Source organism: Xiphophorus couchianus, chromosome 11 (assembly GCF_001444195.1).
Source record: "Xiphophorus couchianus chromosome 11, X_couchianus-1.0, whole genome shotgun sequence".
Classification (NCBI taxonomy): domain Eukaryota; kingdom Metazoa; phylum Chordata; class Actinopteri; order Cyprinodontiformes; family Poeciliidae; genus Xiphophorus; species Xiphophorus couchianus.
This window is the reverse complement of record NC_040238.1, coordinates 19,845,064-19,856,862: the sequence shown is the minus strand read 5'-3', so window position 1 is coordinate 19,856,862 and position 11,799 is coordinate 19,845,064. Positions and strand designations below refer to the sequence as shown.

Genomic DNA, 11,799 nt, shown 5'->3' with positions numbered 1-11,799 from the left:
AAATCTTTCAAACTTTTAAAGGCTTTTTCTTTTCTTTTGTCAATATTCCTTATTTTAAAGTTTTTAAGAGTCTTTTTTCCTTCAAGTTGAAACATTTTACCTTTTTTTTTGGTAAAGCTTTTATTTACACTTTAGCTTCTATATGCTTTTCTCACTTTGTTTAACTCTGTATCTTATTTTACATTTAAACTCCCAATTTATGGATTAGATTAGGAGCTCATGTAAGCTGTAATTTCTGCTACATGAAGTCATATTTGCATGTGGCAGAAGTTCACCAGGCTTCCCTTTTAGATAAAACTGTAGTGTCATCAGTTCAACGATAAGCCACTTCCTCCTTCAGTAACCGTATTTAGATTGAAATTATCCCTTTAAATTTAGAGTGGAGAGAAAACTGACTCTTATTAAAACCCCAATCAATGCATCAGTAATTGCTCATTATTACTTTTGCATTACAGACACAAATTTTAGGTTATTTTGTTTAATAGACTGATGCAATTTATTTCATAACTAAACTACCAGAGTCAATACCAGGTAGAATCCACTGCTGCTGTAATAAAAGCTGGAGGTGTTTTGGGGCGGCTCTCTTCCTGTTCTGATCACTTATTGACTGAAATTGTTGCCTGGCCATCTATTCTCTCCTGCTCTAACTTGTCCCTTCTGGTTGCTTCTCTGAGCTTGCCAGTTTAGGGGGTCCTGACTTGTGCATTTCCATCTTCTTTCCATTTTGGAATGGTAAAGTGAATGAGGGCTCTATCAGTTGTGCACAGCTTGGGCTTGGCAAACTGAGTAACCTCAATTTGCTTCATCCGTCTCCACAATGTTATCCTTGATTTGTCTCCAGGGTTTCTTGGTTTTGATTAGGCTCTTTTCCAAAACATTTGGTGACTTTACAGTAGAGCTATGTTTTTACAGGTGGAAGAGTAGACATAGGGTGACTATAATAGGTAACTTCTGAAGGCAATTGCCAGATTTTTTTAGGGACATCAGAGTAAATTGGAACGAATTCACAATAAAATATGCGTAGTAAGAAAAAAGTTTGCTTTTTCTCATCCCGTTTGACCTTTTATAAAGTGCACTGAATGTTGAGAAAACGGGCAAATTAATTAGTGAATCTTTAACTGTGAGGTGCTTGTTTATCCAGGGTGCTTTGCGCTTCCTGCTCCTCATCTGGGGAGCAACAATGACAGCCTCTTTAATTGTCCTGTGGTGCTGTTACTAATGGGGAGACCAGGGATAATTCCTGTTTGAAACAGTTTGCTTTCAGCCCAGCCAAGCATGAAACACTTTAACCAGGTTACATTTTAATTGGCCCTGGCCCCGGGGACATTCAGTTTTGTTATTGAGTTTATGGAAGATGATGAATCCATCTAGTCAGGCGGTAGCACATGATCGCCACAGTGCTCAGTTCGCTGATTGAAAGGGAACATACCAGTCTTTTGGTATCTTTCACCTCCATCTCTGAAGCGCATAATAGTTGGTGGATATCTACTTCATGTCTCCAAAGACTGATCAGGCTTTCGCTTTAGGATCACAACGTTAAAGAGTGGATTGGTTTGTCATCAACAATGGAAAACCTCACGGTGAGTTCCTTTGTATTTATGTGCTTTACAGAATGGGCAATCGCAAGGAGAAAAGGGTAGCTTTACACTTTTTTTGTGCTGCAAATATGCTTTAATTTCTGTCTTGTTTTCCTTTTTAAGAAGCAACATGTCAATCAATTCTATCTTTATCAATTCTATCTTTATCAAGGCTAATCAGAAAACTTTGCTTCACTTGCATGAAATATTAGCTGTTGAATTCACTGTTCATTTGTGACTAGATGGTAACTTGCTTGCATTTTTCCACAGCCAGAGCAATGGCGAGAGATCATGAACAAGAAGATGCGCTTCCCTCCGGCGCTCCTCAGTGCCATTCAGGAGGGAAAAATAGAGATGTTGTGTGGACTGCTGAAGACTGGGGATGGCATCATTCGCCAGCTGGATGAGTCGGAGGACCGCCAGTGGAGGGAGGCTCTCAACCTCTCCATCCGCCTGGGCAATGAGGATGCCATGGATGCCCTTCTGCAGGGAGTAAAGTTTGACTTCCGGCAGATTCACGAGGCTCTGCTGGTGGCTGTGGACACAAACCAGCCCAAGGTGGTGAAACGCCTGTTGGACCGCCTGGACCAGGAGAAAGGCAACAAGATGGATGTACGATCCTTCTCTCAAGCCATCTTTGACCGGTCCATTGACAACTCACAGTTTGCCCCTGGTGTCACACCTCTGACACTTGCCTGTCAGAAAGATCTTTATGAAATAGTCACCATGCTCACTCAGAAAGGGCATGGCATCCCCTGGCCTCATAAGATATCCTGCGCCTGTCTGGAGTGTCGCAACGGCCGGCAGTATGACCTGCTGAAGTTCTCCTTGTCTCGCATCAACACCTACCGTGGCATCGCCAGCCGTGCCTATCTCTCCATCACCTCCAGCGATGCTATGCTCAGTGCCTTCAGTCTCAGCAGAGAGCTCCGCAGGTTGTCCCAAAAAGAGCCCGAATTTAAGGTGCCCTCTTAAAGTTTTCCTCCTTTTTTTTTTTTTTATTGCCCCGCAAGGGGTCTTTTTGTGGGCTCTAGTGTCCCCCCTTTCAAAGCAGGCCGACAGGAAAGGGGGAAGGAGAGGGGGAAGGAGATGGGGAAGACATGCGGCAAACGTCGCCGGGTCCGGGAGTCAAACCCGCGACAGCCGCGTCGAGGCTACGTTTTGCCTGAATGTGGGTTGCGCTAACCCCCCCGCCACCACGGCACGCCCGTTTTCCTCCTTTTCTTTTGGTTTGTCACACGTAAATGCATCACATCAGACAAATATAACCCTGGTAAATAAAAAAGCATTTTACAAATGAGGATTTTGTATACTGGGAGAAAAAAAACTATCCAAATCAGTATGGCTCTTTATGGAATCAGTAGGTATAGCAACAATAGCAGGAACTCGCAATCAGTCTGTAAGATCATTGTGGCAAAATTTCGTCCTAGTTGATTTTGGCAAGTTAAAGTCATGCCAAAGAATCTTCATTGGATTAAAGTCTGGACTTTGAATAAACCATCCTAAAACCTTCATTTTGGAGTCAATCAGGATTAGACTTCAGATTGTGCTTTGACCCTGCTGCATAACCCAAATAGGCTTATGCTTATGGTCAGAAACTGATGGTTGACCATTGGTCCCAAAGTCTTATAAAAGTTTTCCCAACCCTTTCCAGACTGTTTGGTGCCTACATTTCTTCAGATCTGAACATCATGTCGTGCCTTTTAGTTTTGCCTACAGGTTGTAATTAAGTGGTTTCTTGGTTCAACATGTCTTTCAGTAATTAGGCCTGGGCGTGGCTTGTGGAATAAATGCAGCATGGTTAATTCATAATTTATCAAGGTTGGCGATCCCTATTTCATATAGACCCATCTCATTGTTTGAAAACTTACAAGATTAATATTTTTGTCTTTCATTCTTTCTTCATTTGAGCTAAAAAAAATTGTGTCAACAAAGTAAAAACAAAAATAAATAAAAGGCAAATACTTTTTGCATATCGCTGTTCGTCTCTGTTTAGTTGGAAAAACTCATTGTTTCTCCTGCAGCCTCAGTACCTGGACCTGGAGCAACTCTGTCAGGAGTTTGCCGTCGAGTTACTGGGCATGTGCCGTAACCAGAGTGAAGTCACCACAATCCTGAACAGCTGTGGAGACGAGAGCCAGGACGCTTTGGACCAGGAGGCCTTTGAGGAGGGAATCCCCAACCTGTCACGGCTGAGGCTTGCAGTCAACTACAACCAGAAGCAGGTGAGCAGATTGGGACATGGTTAGCTCCATGTGAAAAAACTCTTATTTACCTTAATAACTTTATTCTCTCTCTGTGTTTGTTAGTTTGTGGCCCATCCGATCTGTCAGCAGGTTCTTTCTTCCATTTGGTGTGGAAAACTGGCAGGGTGGAGAGGCAGCAGGACAGCCTGGAAGCTCCTCGTCTCTGTTGGGATCTTTCTAACCATGCCTTTTCTTTGCCTCGTCTACTGGATAGCTCCAAAGTCGAAGGTTGAATAAAAATCGCTACATATCTTGCAGAGTTTTAAGTCTAGAAGTGACAGATGTTATATGTGGTTTATGCTCAACAGTCCTCTTGTTTTTCTGCAGGCGGGAAAAATGGTTAGAATCCCTGTGATCAAGTTTCTGCTTCATTCTGCGTCGTACTTGTGGTTTCTCATCACATTACTCGGAGAATCCATAATTATGGAGATGTATCGTGACAAATTTGCATCCCGTCAGCAGAATATTCTGCACAGCTCATTCCACATGGTGTGGGTGGTTGGTAGGTCCAGTCTGTCAGGTTTAACATGAGCTAACACCTCCAATCTAACTGGAACGTAAAGGGAGTTCATTTTCTATCACGCAGGATTCTTCTGGTACGAGTGTAAGGAAGTCTGGATTGAGGGCTTGCGAAGCTACTTCCTGGACTGGTGGAACTGCTTGGACATGATTGTGTTGAGCATGTACTTGGCATCCTTTGCCTTACGTGTGCTCATCATGGTCAAAGGTCACTTCCTGTGCCATGATCAGAGCAACAGTGATGAGTGCATCTACTTTACTCAGACTGGTGAGAAATTGGTGCCAAGTTACTCAGCTAAAGTGCTTTAGGAAAAATATTTACACACATTTTGGAACGTCATAACATAATTGTATGTTAAATAACATACAATTATGTTATTTAAAAATAAATGACATAATTGTACACAGTTATGTTAAAAAGTGTGAGCTGTATTCATATTCACCTTGCATGAGTCACTAAGGTGTAGAACCACCTTTTAGTGTAATTTTGGCTTGTTTATCAGTTTTGCACAGGTAGATAGTGAATGTTTTGCTAATTTTATCTCTTCAGAATAGCCCAGGCTCCATCAGATTAGTCAGGTAATAATTGGCTTTCACAGAGCAACTTTATCTTTGATAAAATTTTGCTTAAATTGTCTCTTATTTAGTAATTAGGTGACTTCTAAAGGTAATGTCATGCATGCAATGGGTTTTAAATAGAGGTTTTAGAATAAAGAGAACCAAATACAAATGAAGGACATGCATTTCATTTGTTTTTGAAAAATGTTTAAAACAGCATAATCATCCTCTCATAATCATCTATGCCAAACAGATCACATAAAATCACAATAAGAACCACTGAAATACAATTGTAACGTCAAGTTTTAAGGGTATAAATGCTCTTAGAAGGCACCGTAAAACGATTCTAAAAAGCTTTTGTTATATTCAACCGCTTTGTGTTTATGTATAAGGTCGTGACAACTGGCGCCAGGAGGACCCTCAGCTCATCTCCGAGGTGCTGTTTGCAGTAACCAGCATGTTGAGCTTCACCCGGTTAGCCTACATCCTGCCGGCCCACGAGTCCCTGGGAACGCTGCAGATCTCCATAGGGAAGATGATTGATGACATGATGAGGTGACGGCATTGCGACATCTGGATAGTCGCACAGCTTAGAGAGGAACTCGAATCACATGAACAGATGTTGCTCTTTCACAGGTTCATGTTTATACTGATGATCATCGGGACGGCCTTCCTCTGCGGCATCAACAATGTCTACGTTCCTTATGTCATCTCCCCACATCTTGGCAGGTGAGAACATGGGCAGTTCAGGTTGATAAATACTGCAGGATTATAGAAGTAGTGATGATATGAACACAGTAGCATGAGCCTTTGGAATGCATGCATTGTATCTGCTGCAGTTTTCTTGCAAACATTTTGAAAGCCTTTTATTTTTTTTCATAAAATCAATCTCATTTTGTTGATGCTTCACAACTTTACCGCAGGTTTAATGAGACCTTCAACTTCTTATTCTGGACCATGTTTGGTGTGGCCAACCAGGACTATGTGGACATGCCGCAGTTTGTTTTAGCGGAGTTTGTAGGAAGGATCCTGTACGGCATCTTCACCCTCGTTATCGTCATTGTCCTGCTCAACATGCTGATTGCCATGATCACAAACTCCTTTCAGAAGATTGAGGTACGGAGCAACAGGTCTGTAGCTGTGTTTGGTAGAAGATGAAGCTCAAAGATGAAATCTGAGGTCCTTAGTGTGATTTTAGGACGATGCAGATGTGGAGTGGAAATTTGCCCGGTCTAAACTGTACCTGAGCTACTTCAGAGAGGGCCTCACCATGCCTGTGCCTTTCAATATCATCCCTTCTCCCAAAGCTGTGTTTTACATCCTGAGGTAAGCTCAAATCTTCCACTGCACTTTACATGTTTTGTTTTGCTATTAATGCTGTGTTTTATAATTTTCTGAAATTGTGTTTAAGGGGGTTTTTTAAATGTCTCTGCTGTTGCTGCAACTTTAACTCGGAGCAAAAATACCCTCCTGTAGCCTCTATGGTAAGAGTGTGTTCAGTGCTCTTTGCTAATCACTTTCTGCGTTACTTTAATGCATTAGACTAAATGTTTTCTTTGAAAAAGTCTAACGACAAAGGAACGGAGGACAACCTGCCTTACCGACAGCAGGTGATCAGAGCTCTGGTGCAGCGCTACATCGAGTCAGCTCGCAGGGAGTTTGAGGAGACCAAGAGGAAAGGTAACAAACTCATTATATAAACACAGTTAAGTTGCTATAATGTGGTCTGTGAGACATAGAATAATACCAGTGTTTTACAGTATGAAAAGTAAAGTATCACACTGTCTGCAAGTTGCATCTGTTACGATGATAAGTTGCATCTGCTGATTGGTTTAAGTAGAGAGGACTGTGCCAATTTGCTAATGTAATGTATTAGAGACGCAAACAAAAGGGGGAAGTCGCATAGTGCGATATTTTTCATACATAAATCTCTGATATGGTCACTAGTTAATAAAAAAGTAAGCTATATGATATAAAATAATCAAAGAAACTTAAAAAATAAACGGAAAAAAAATGAAGCTGATGACGACAAAACACATATCAGCAAGTGGTAGAAATAATTAAGACTTAAAGAGCAAACATTGGTAATGTTAATTTGTTTTTTATTTTCATTTGCGTTTGGCTTTATAGTTCATGATAGTTATATTAATTTTTGTGCTCAAAATCAAGAAATTGGGAAAAGGTGTTAATTAAAAAAGTAAAAACACAAGGCTAATGTGATTCTGTTAGGATTCTGGGAGGTCCAATCTCTGACCTCGTCCTGACCAGCATTGTTTCCAACACCAGCGCATTTATCTCAACAACTTTTGTCAGCAGAATACTTTATAATGGTGCCCTAGTTTCGACATGTTGTTTAGATGGAAGAAGTTGTACTAAGCTAATGCTTCACATGTAAAAACACTGATGACCAATCAGACGGTAGCCGCAGTCAAACACAATATTGTGTATTTGGCATAGACTGGAAGGATAATTAGATGCCTCAGGCCATTTTTTTTAAAAAATTGGAACGTAAGAGTGCTCACTCCAGTTTCTGTTTTCCAATAAGCGATGACACATCGATGAGGAAATTTAACTGCCATACTATTCAACCTATTTCGGTATGGTCTTTTCAATGAAGAAATATTTTCAGGTCAGATTAAGCTGAGAACTCTTTGCTGTAGATTTTAATGAACTAATAATTAATTTAAGATATCAAATAAGTTTCCCTTTCAGCACTCCATCCAGGAGCTTTGACTATAAATTATTGTTAGTAATAAGGCTGTTCCCATCCTCTTCAGCCTGGAGGAAGCAGTGTCCATGATTTCCGCAAACAACTCCATAATTTTAATTTATCAAACCATCAAATAGTTTTGCGCTTTAGCTCAGTTCAGTGCATCCTATTTCTAGGCCCGAGAACAATGAGCCTATTTAAGACGAATGTTAAAACTTTAACATGCATTTGTGGATGCTCTGAAAACCATGTACATTAACAAGGAGGTTATTCTGAGTCTGTCCTGGGATTTTAATTCAAGAAAATGTTCTGTTCTAATGTGGTGACTCATGAGAGCCCAAAGATCACATCAGTTTTCTGCTTAATCTTGTGTGTAGAAATTAATTTGGATTCCCAGAATCCGCCAAGATGTTTTTTCCCAGAAATCAACCAGTTCTGTGCCGTTTTGTAACTGGATTTTTCTGTTGTTTTTAATTGTTTACACAATGTCTCATAAAACGTTGAGATTTCCCCCCTGGAGCTTCTTTCGACTGTAAACAACTTCTCTAATAATGTTTATAACATTGCTGTGACCATCTTTAAAATAATTTATGTACTCCCAAAGACATGCTCTTAGTGTATTTAGAGATTGCATTTGTACATCGTCGATCTGACAAAGAACTGACAACTTTGATTTGCCACGTCACAATTTGATTTAAATTGTTTACTCATCATTATTTTAGGTTTTGAATAAAACAAAATTAAATGTTTCATGGTTGGTGGATCCTGTAGATGAGGCCAGATTGCCATTTAAGCTGCTAAATGTTATTTTCAACACAAACTTTCAGAATTTTCTATTTTCTGAAACCTCCCAAAACAAATCTAGAGGTTTGAGACTGGTAAGGTATCAAATTCGTAAATTAAAGATGTGTTGGAACCTTGAAATTAAATCATGCCGATCAACAGAAACCATAATTTGTGATGATTACAGTGTGAAGCCTGCATAATCAAATATCCATAGTGTTAGCCTTTTCTATTAAAGAAGAGTTTCCAACTAAATTTAATTGCCATTAGCAAACCTAATTACTGTGATGTGATTTGTGTTTTCTCCCCGTAGATATCGGTAACCGAATCACGGAGCTGAACAAGGCGGTCTCCAGGATGCATCTTGAAATGAAAGGGATCCAGCAGCTTCTGATGACTGATGGACACGCTGCAAACGACGCACTGACCAAGGACGGTTCTTCTGTGCTTGGGAAATACATCATCGGTGCCAAGAATAACTTCAGAGGTTTTAACAGCAGCCAAGATGACAAAAGCACATCGCTTAAAGTGACAGTTCATCAGAAAGAGGAAGGGGCCGATGAAAGGAAGGCCGATTCAGAGGCGCGGCAGGACACAGATGCACAATTGGATCAGGTGGATGAAAGTGAAGAAGAAGAATTGGGTAAGGCAGCAGACTGCGAGGTGGTGAAAATGGAAGAGGGACGAGCGAAAACAGAGCTTGGGGATTGGAAAGAAACTGAAAATACAGAGCTTGTAGAAGTAAGCAAAGGGGATGATGGAGTAAAAGAGGACTTCTCAGAAGGGATGGGTTTTATTAGAGTAGAAGGAAAGGTGAAAGCTGAGAGCATACAGGGCAAGGAGGCTAAAAGGGAAGGAGATATTGACCCCAAGGTGACGGAAAATCTTGCAGAGATCAGACCTGAACACATAGAGAGCAGCAAAACTAGTTTTGAAAAAACAGATGCGAAGAAAACGATAAACAAGTTCAATAACATGGAGTTGAAAGAAAAACCAGACGAGGCAGGATGGATGAAGGGAAAAAAGTATGGGGGTAATGTTGTGGAAAGATCTCACGTAACCAAGGGGGACGAGAAAACCGGAAATAAGAAAGTGATTCAGTCTCCAACAGGGAGCAGCAGCTCCAACGACACCGGCTTTGGTTCACAGGAAGGGGAAGGATCGATTGACGGCACACCAGTAAAACCATGATGGGTCTCTGAAAACCGGAAAATTTGAGAAGTTTAAAAAGAAAAAAAGGCTCAGTAGATAAATATCACCGTACATACAGATATTTTCAGCTGTAAGACTGCATATAGCCGACGTCTGTATAGACTAATGCATCAAAAAAGTAACCTGGAGTGCAGCTAAGCAAGGACTAGACCCAGAGGAGGACAGGTTCACACAGAAAGCAAACGAATATCTTATTTAACACAAACATTTTATATTCTGGGCAGAAATGTTTTTATTTACAATACTATTGCTGAAAACTGCAATTGCAATATTGACTGAACATTATTTTTGAAATGTCTCTTCTTTTGTTAGCATTTCATAATCTCCCCACTACTTTCCAAGAGCCTCAGCATCTCAGCGACTGAGGAAAGAAACCTGCTCTGGGCATTAAAGGAAGTCAAATCTGTTCAACATTCAACAGATTTTTGGTGTCAATGCATGATTTGATAAATCTCTAATTTCTGTACATTTGAGGTTAGATTTATATTACTGGTAAATAGCAAATCATTAACACTTTGAAACCCTAAAACTAATATAAGGAGTAGTTTCTTTTTATTATGACTACTTCTTATAAGCATTTCATTAAGATGCCGATGACGTCTGAACAGTAAGTTGTTTCTCTGCCATTAGCACATTTATCAGCGCGTACACAGAGTTGATTGACAGCTATAAGACCTTCCTCTTGGATGTGATTGGCTGGTTTTGACCTTGAGCATTTTTTTCAGGCGGCAATAGTAGCTCGGGGAGGAAGTGAGGGAGTTTGATCTTTTCTCAGATTATTTGTCTCATGATATAATATCCCGACATGGTGAGACTTTGAACAAATATGGACAAAAACATATTTTTGTAAACAATACAAACTGTAGCTTTAATAGTGACACATTTTACACTGTACGATTGAAGAAGCCAGGCTGTATGAATTGTTGCTGTGGCAGAGAAATCAGTCCAGCAGTGTATGGACAGCAAGACGGAGATTAACGCTGTTATTATCAGAACTGGACACTGAAAATAGAGAGAGGCTGGAGGGAAAGGAGACAGCGATGTTTTTTGTCCAAGTGTCTGGAGCCACTTCTACAGTGTTTGTACACACAGGCTGCAGTCATACATCGCCTACTTGTACTGATATTAGTAATCAGTCTCAGTTGGACTTCTGACAAATATTGAACTCAGCAAATTTCTCACAAAAAAATGAAGCCAGGATTCAATCTATCCCACAAAACTGAAGAAAAATCCCACTAAATTTTGTTCTAGTTTTTGGTTTTTAGAACAAATTGTTGAAATGATTTTTACATTAGGCGCACTGAATAAGTTTACTGCTTTTTTTATTTTGTTATAACCAACAACCTTGTTAAACCTTACTACATGTAGCTTTTCTGTTGTGAAGTTTGTTTACCTGCTGAATTAACAGTGACAGCAGATTAATGTTGCTTAAAGAATGAAATGTACCAGTCAGGCCAATAAAAGTCGTCACCATTTCAACTGTAAAATGGCATGGTGTTTTTTTTTGTTTGTTTGTTTGTTTTTTGGCAAGACCATTCCATTAAAGATTCTCTACTGGTCAAATATTTGAATATAATTGGTTTCAGGTTTCGTTTTAAATTAAATGGAATTTGTTTCTTCTCCGTTAACTGGGCTGTAACTTATTAGATGACTGGGTTCACAGATGTGTTCCTTCACTTCCTTTTCAGTAAGCAGTTTTTCTGTAGTTTATGCAACAGTGTGAGAGATGCAGGTCCCTGCTTGTTTAGCACTGTTTTCCCCTCTGGGGCATGAACCAGCACACCAAGTCATTAATGTTTCACCTGCTGCATCATTTGTCCCAGGACACATTATATTCTCCTTCACTGGAAAAACACTTGCGATATCACCTTATATTTTTGTTGGATAAGAAACATGTCCTGCTTCCATTCGACTTGTTTCATGTCAGCCTCGGTTTAGTCGGTTCAAACCAACTCAAAATGTTTCTAACAAAGGGCTTTGTCTTTTTATAATTATTGGATCGGGAGGCATCCTGGTGTGGAGCAGCTGCTAAAAAAATCTGAACAAAGATGGAACAAAATATGCATAAAGTACAGAACATACACATTACCCACTCCTTTTTATAAAAATTTTTTTATTGTTGTACAAATAGAAAATTATCCCTATTTTGATAAATAAAAGCAAAGCAACCGACTATGAAGCAACTGAAGTAAAA

At 39.9% G+C, this 11,799-nt stretch overlaps 1 protein-coding gene across 1 annotated transcript; it reads left to right on the top strand.

Annotated features, from left to right (window-relative positions):
• Nucleotides 1-159: 159 nt before the first annotated feature.
• LOC114153635 (short transient receptor potential channel 2-like) lies at nt 160-11,092 on the top strand. Its single transcript, XM_028032309.1, has 13 exons — nt 160-1,580; nt 1,848-2,540; nt 3,602-3,802; nt 3,887-4,051; nt 4,151-4,325; nt 4,410-4,610; nt 5,293-5,455; nt 5,537-5,629; nt 5,824-6,016; nt 6,099-6,226; nt 6,312-6,384; nt 6,466-6,580; nt 8,707-11,092. Exons 1-13 carry the CDS (start codon nt 1,566-1,568, stop codon nt 9,582-9,584), a joined length of 3,093 nt encoding a protein of 1,030 aa, XP_027888110.1. The 5' UTR covers nt 160-1,565; the 3' UTR covers nt 9,585-11,092.
• Nucleotides 11,093-11,799: the final 707 nt, after the last annotated feature.

What these genes read in the sequence shown, in the direction of transcription:
- LOC114153635 (XM_028032309.1), top strand. An exon ending in CCACATGGTGTGGGTGGTTG is followed by an intron (nt 4,326 to 4,409) that starts GTAGGTCCAGTC and finishes TCTATCACGCAG; the next exon opens with GATTCTTCTGGTACGAGTGT. An exon ending in GCTGTGTTTTACATCCTGAG is followed by an intron (nt 6,227 to 6,311) that starts GTAAGCTCAAAT and finishes ATTGTGTTTAAG; the next exon opens with GGGGTTTTTTAAATGTCTCT.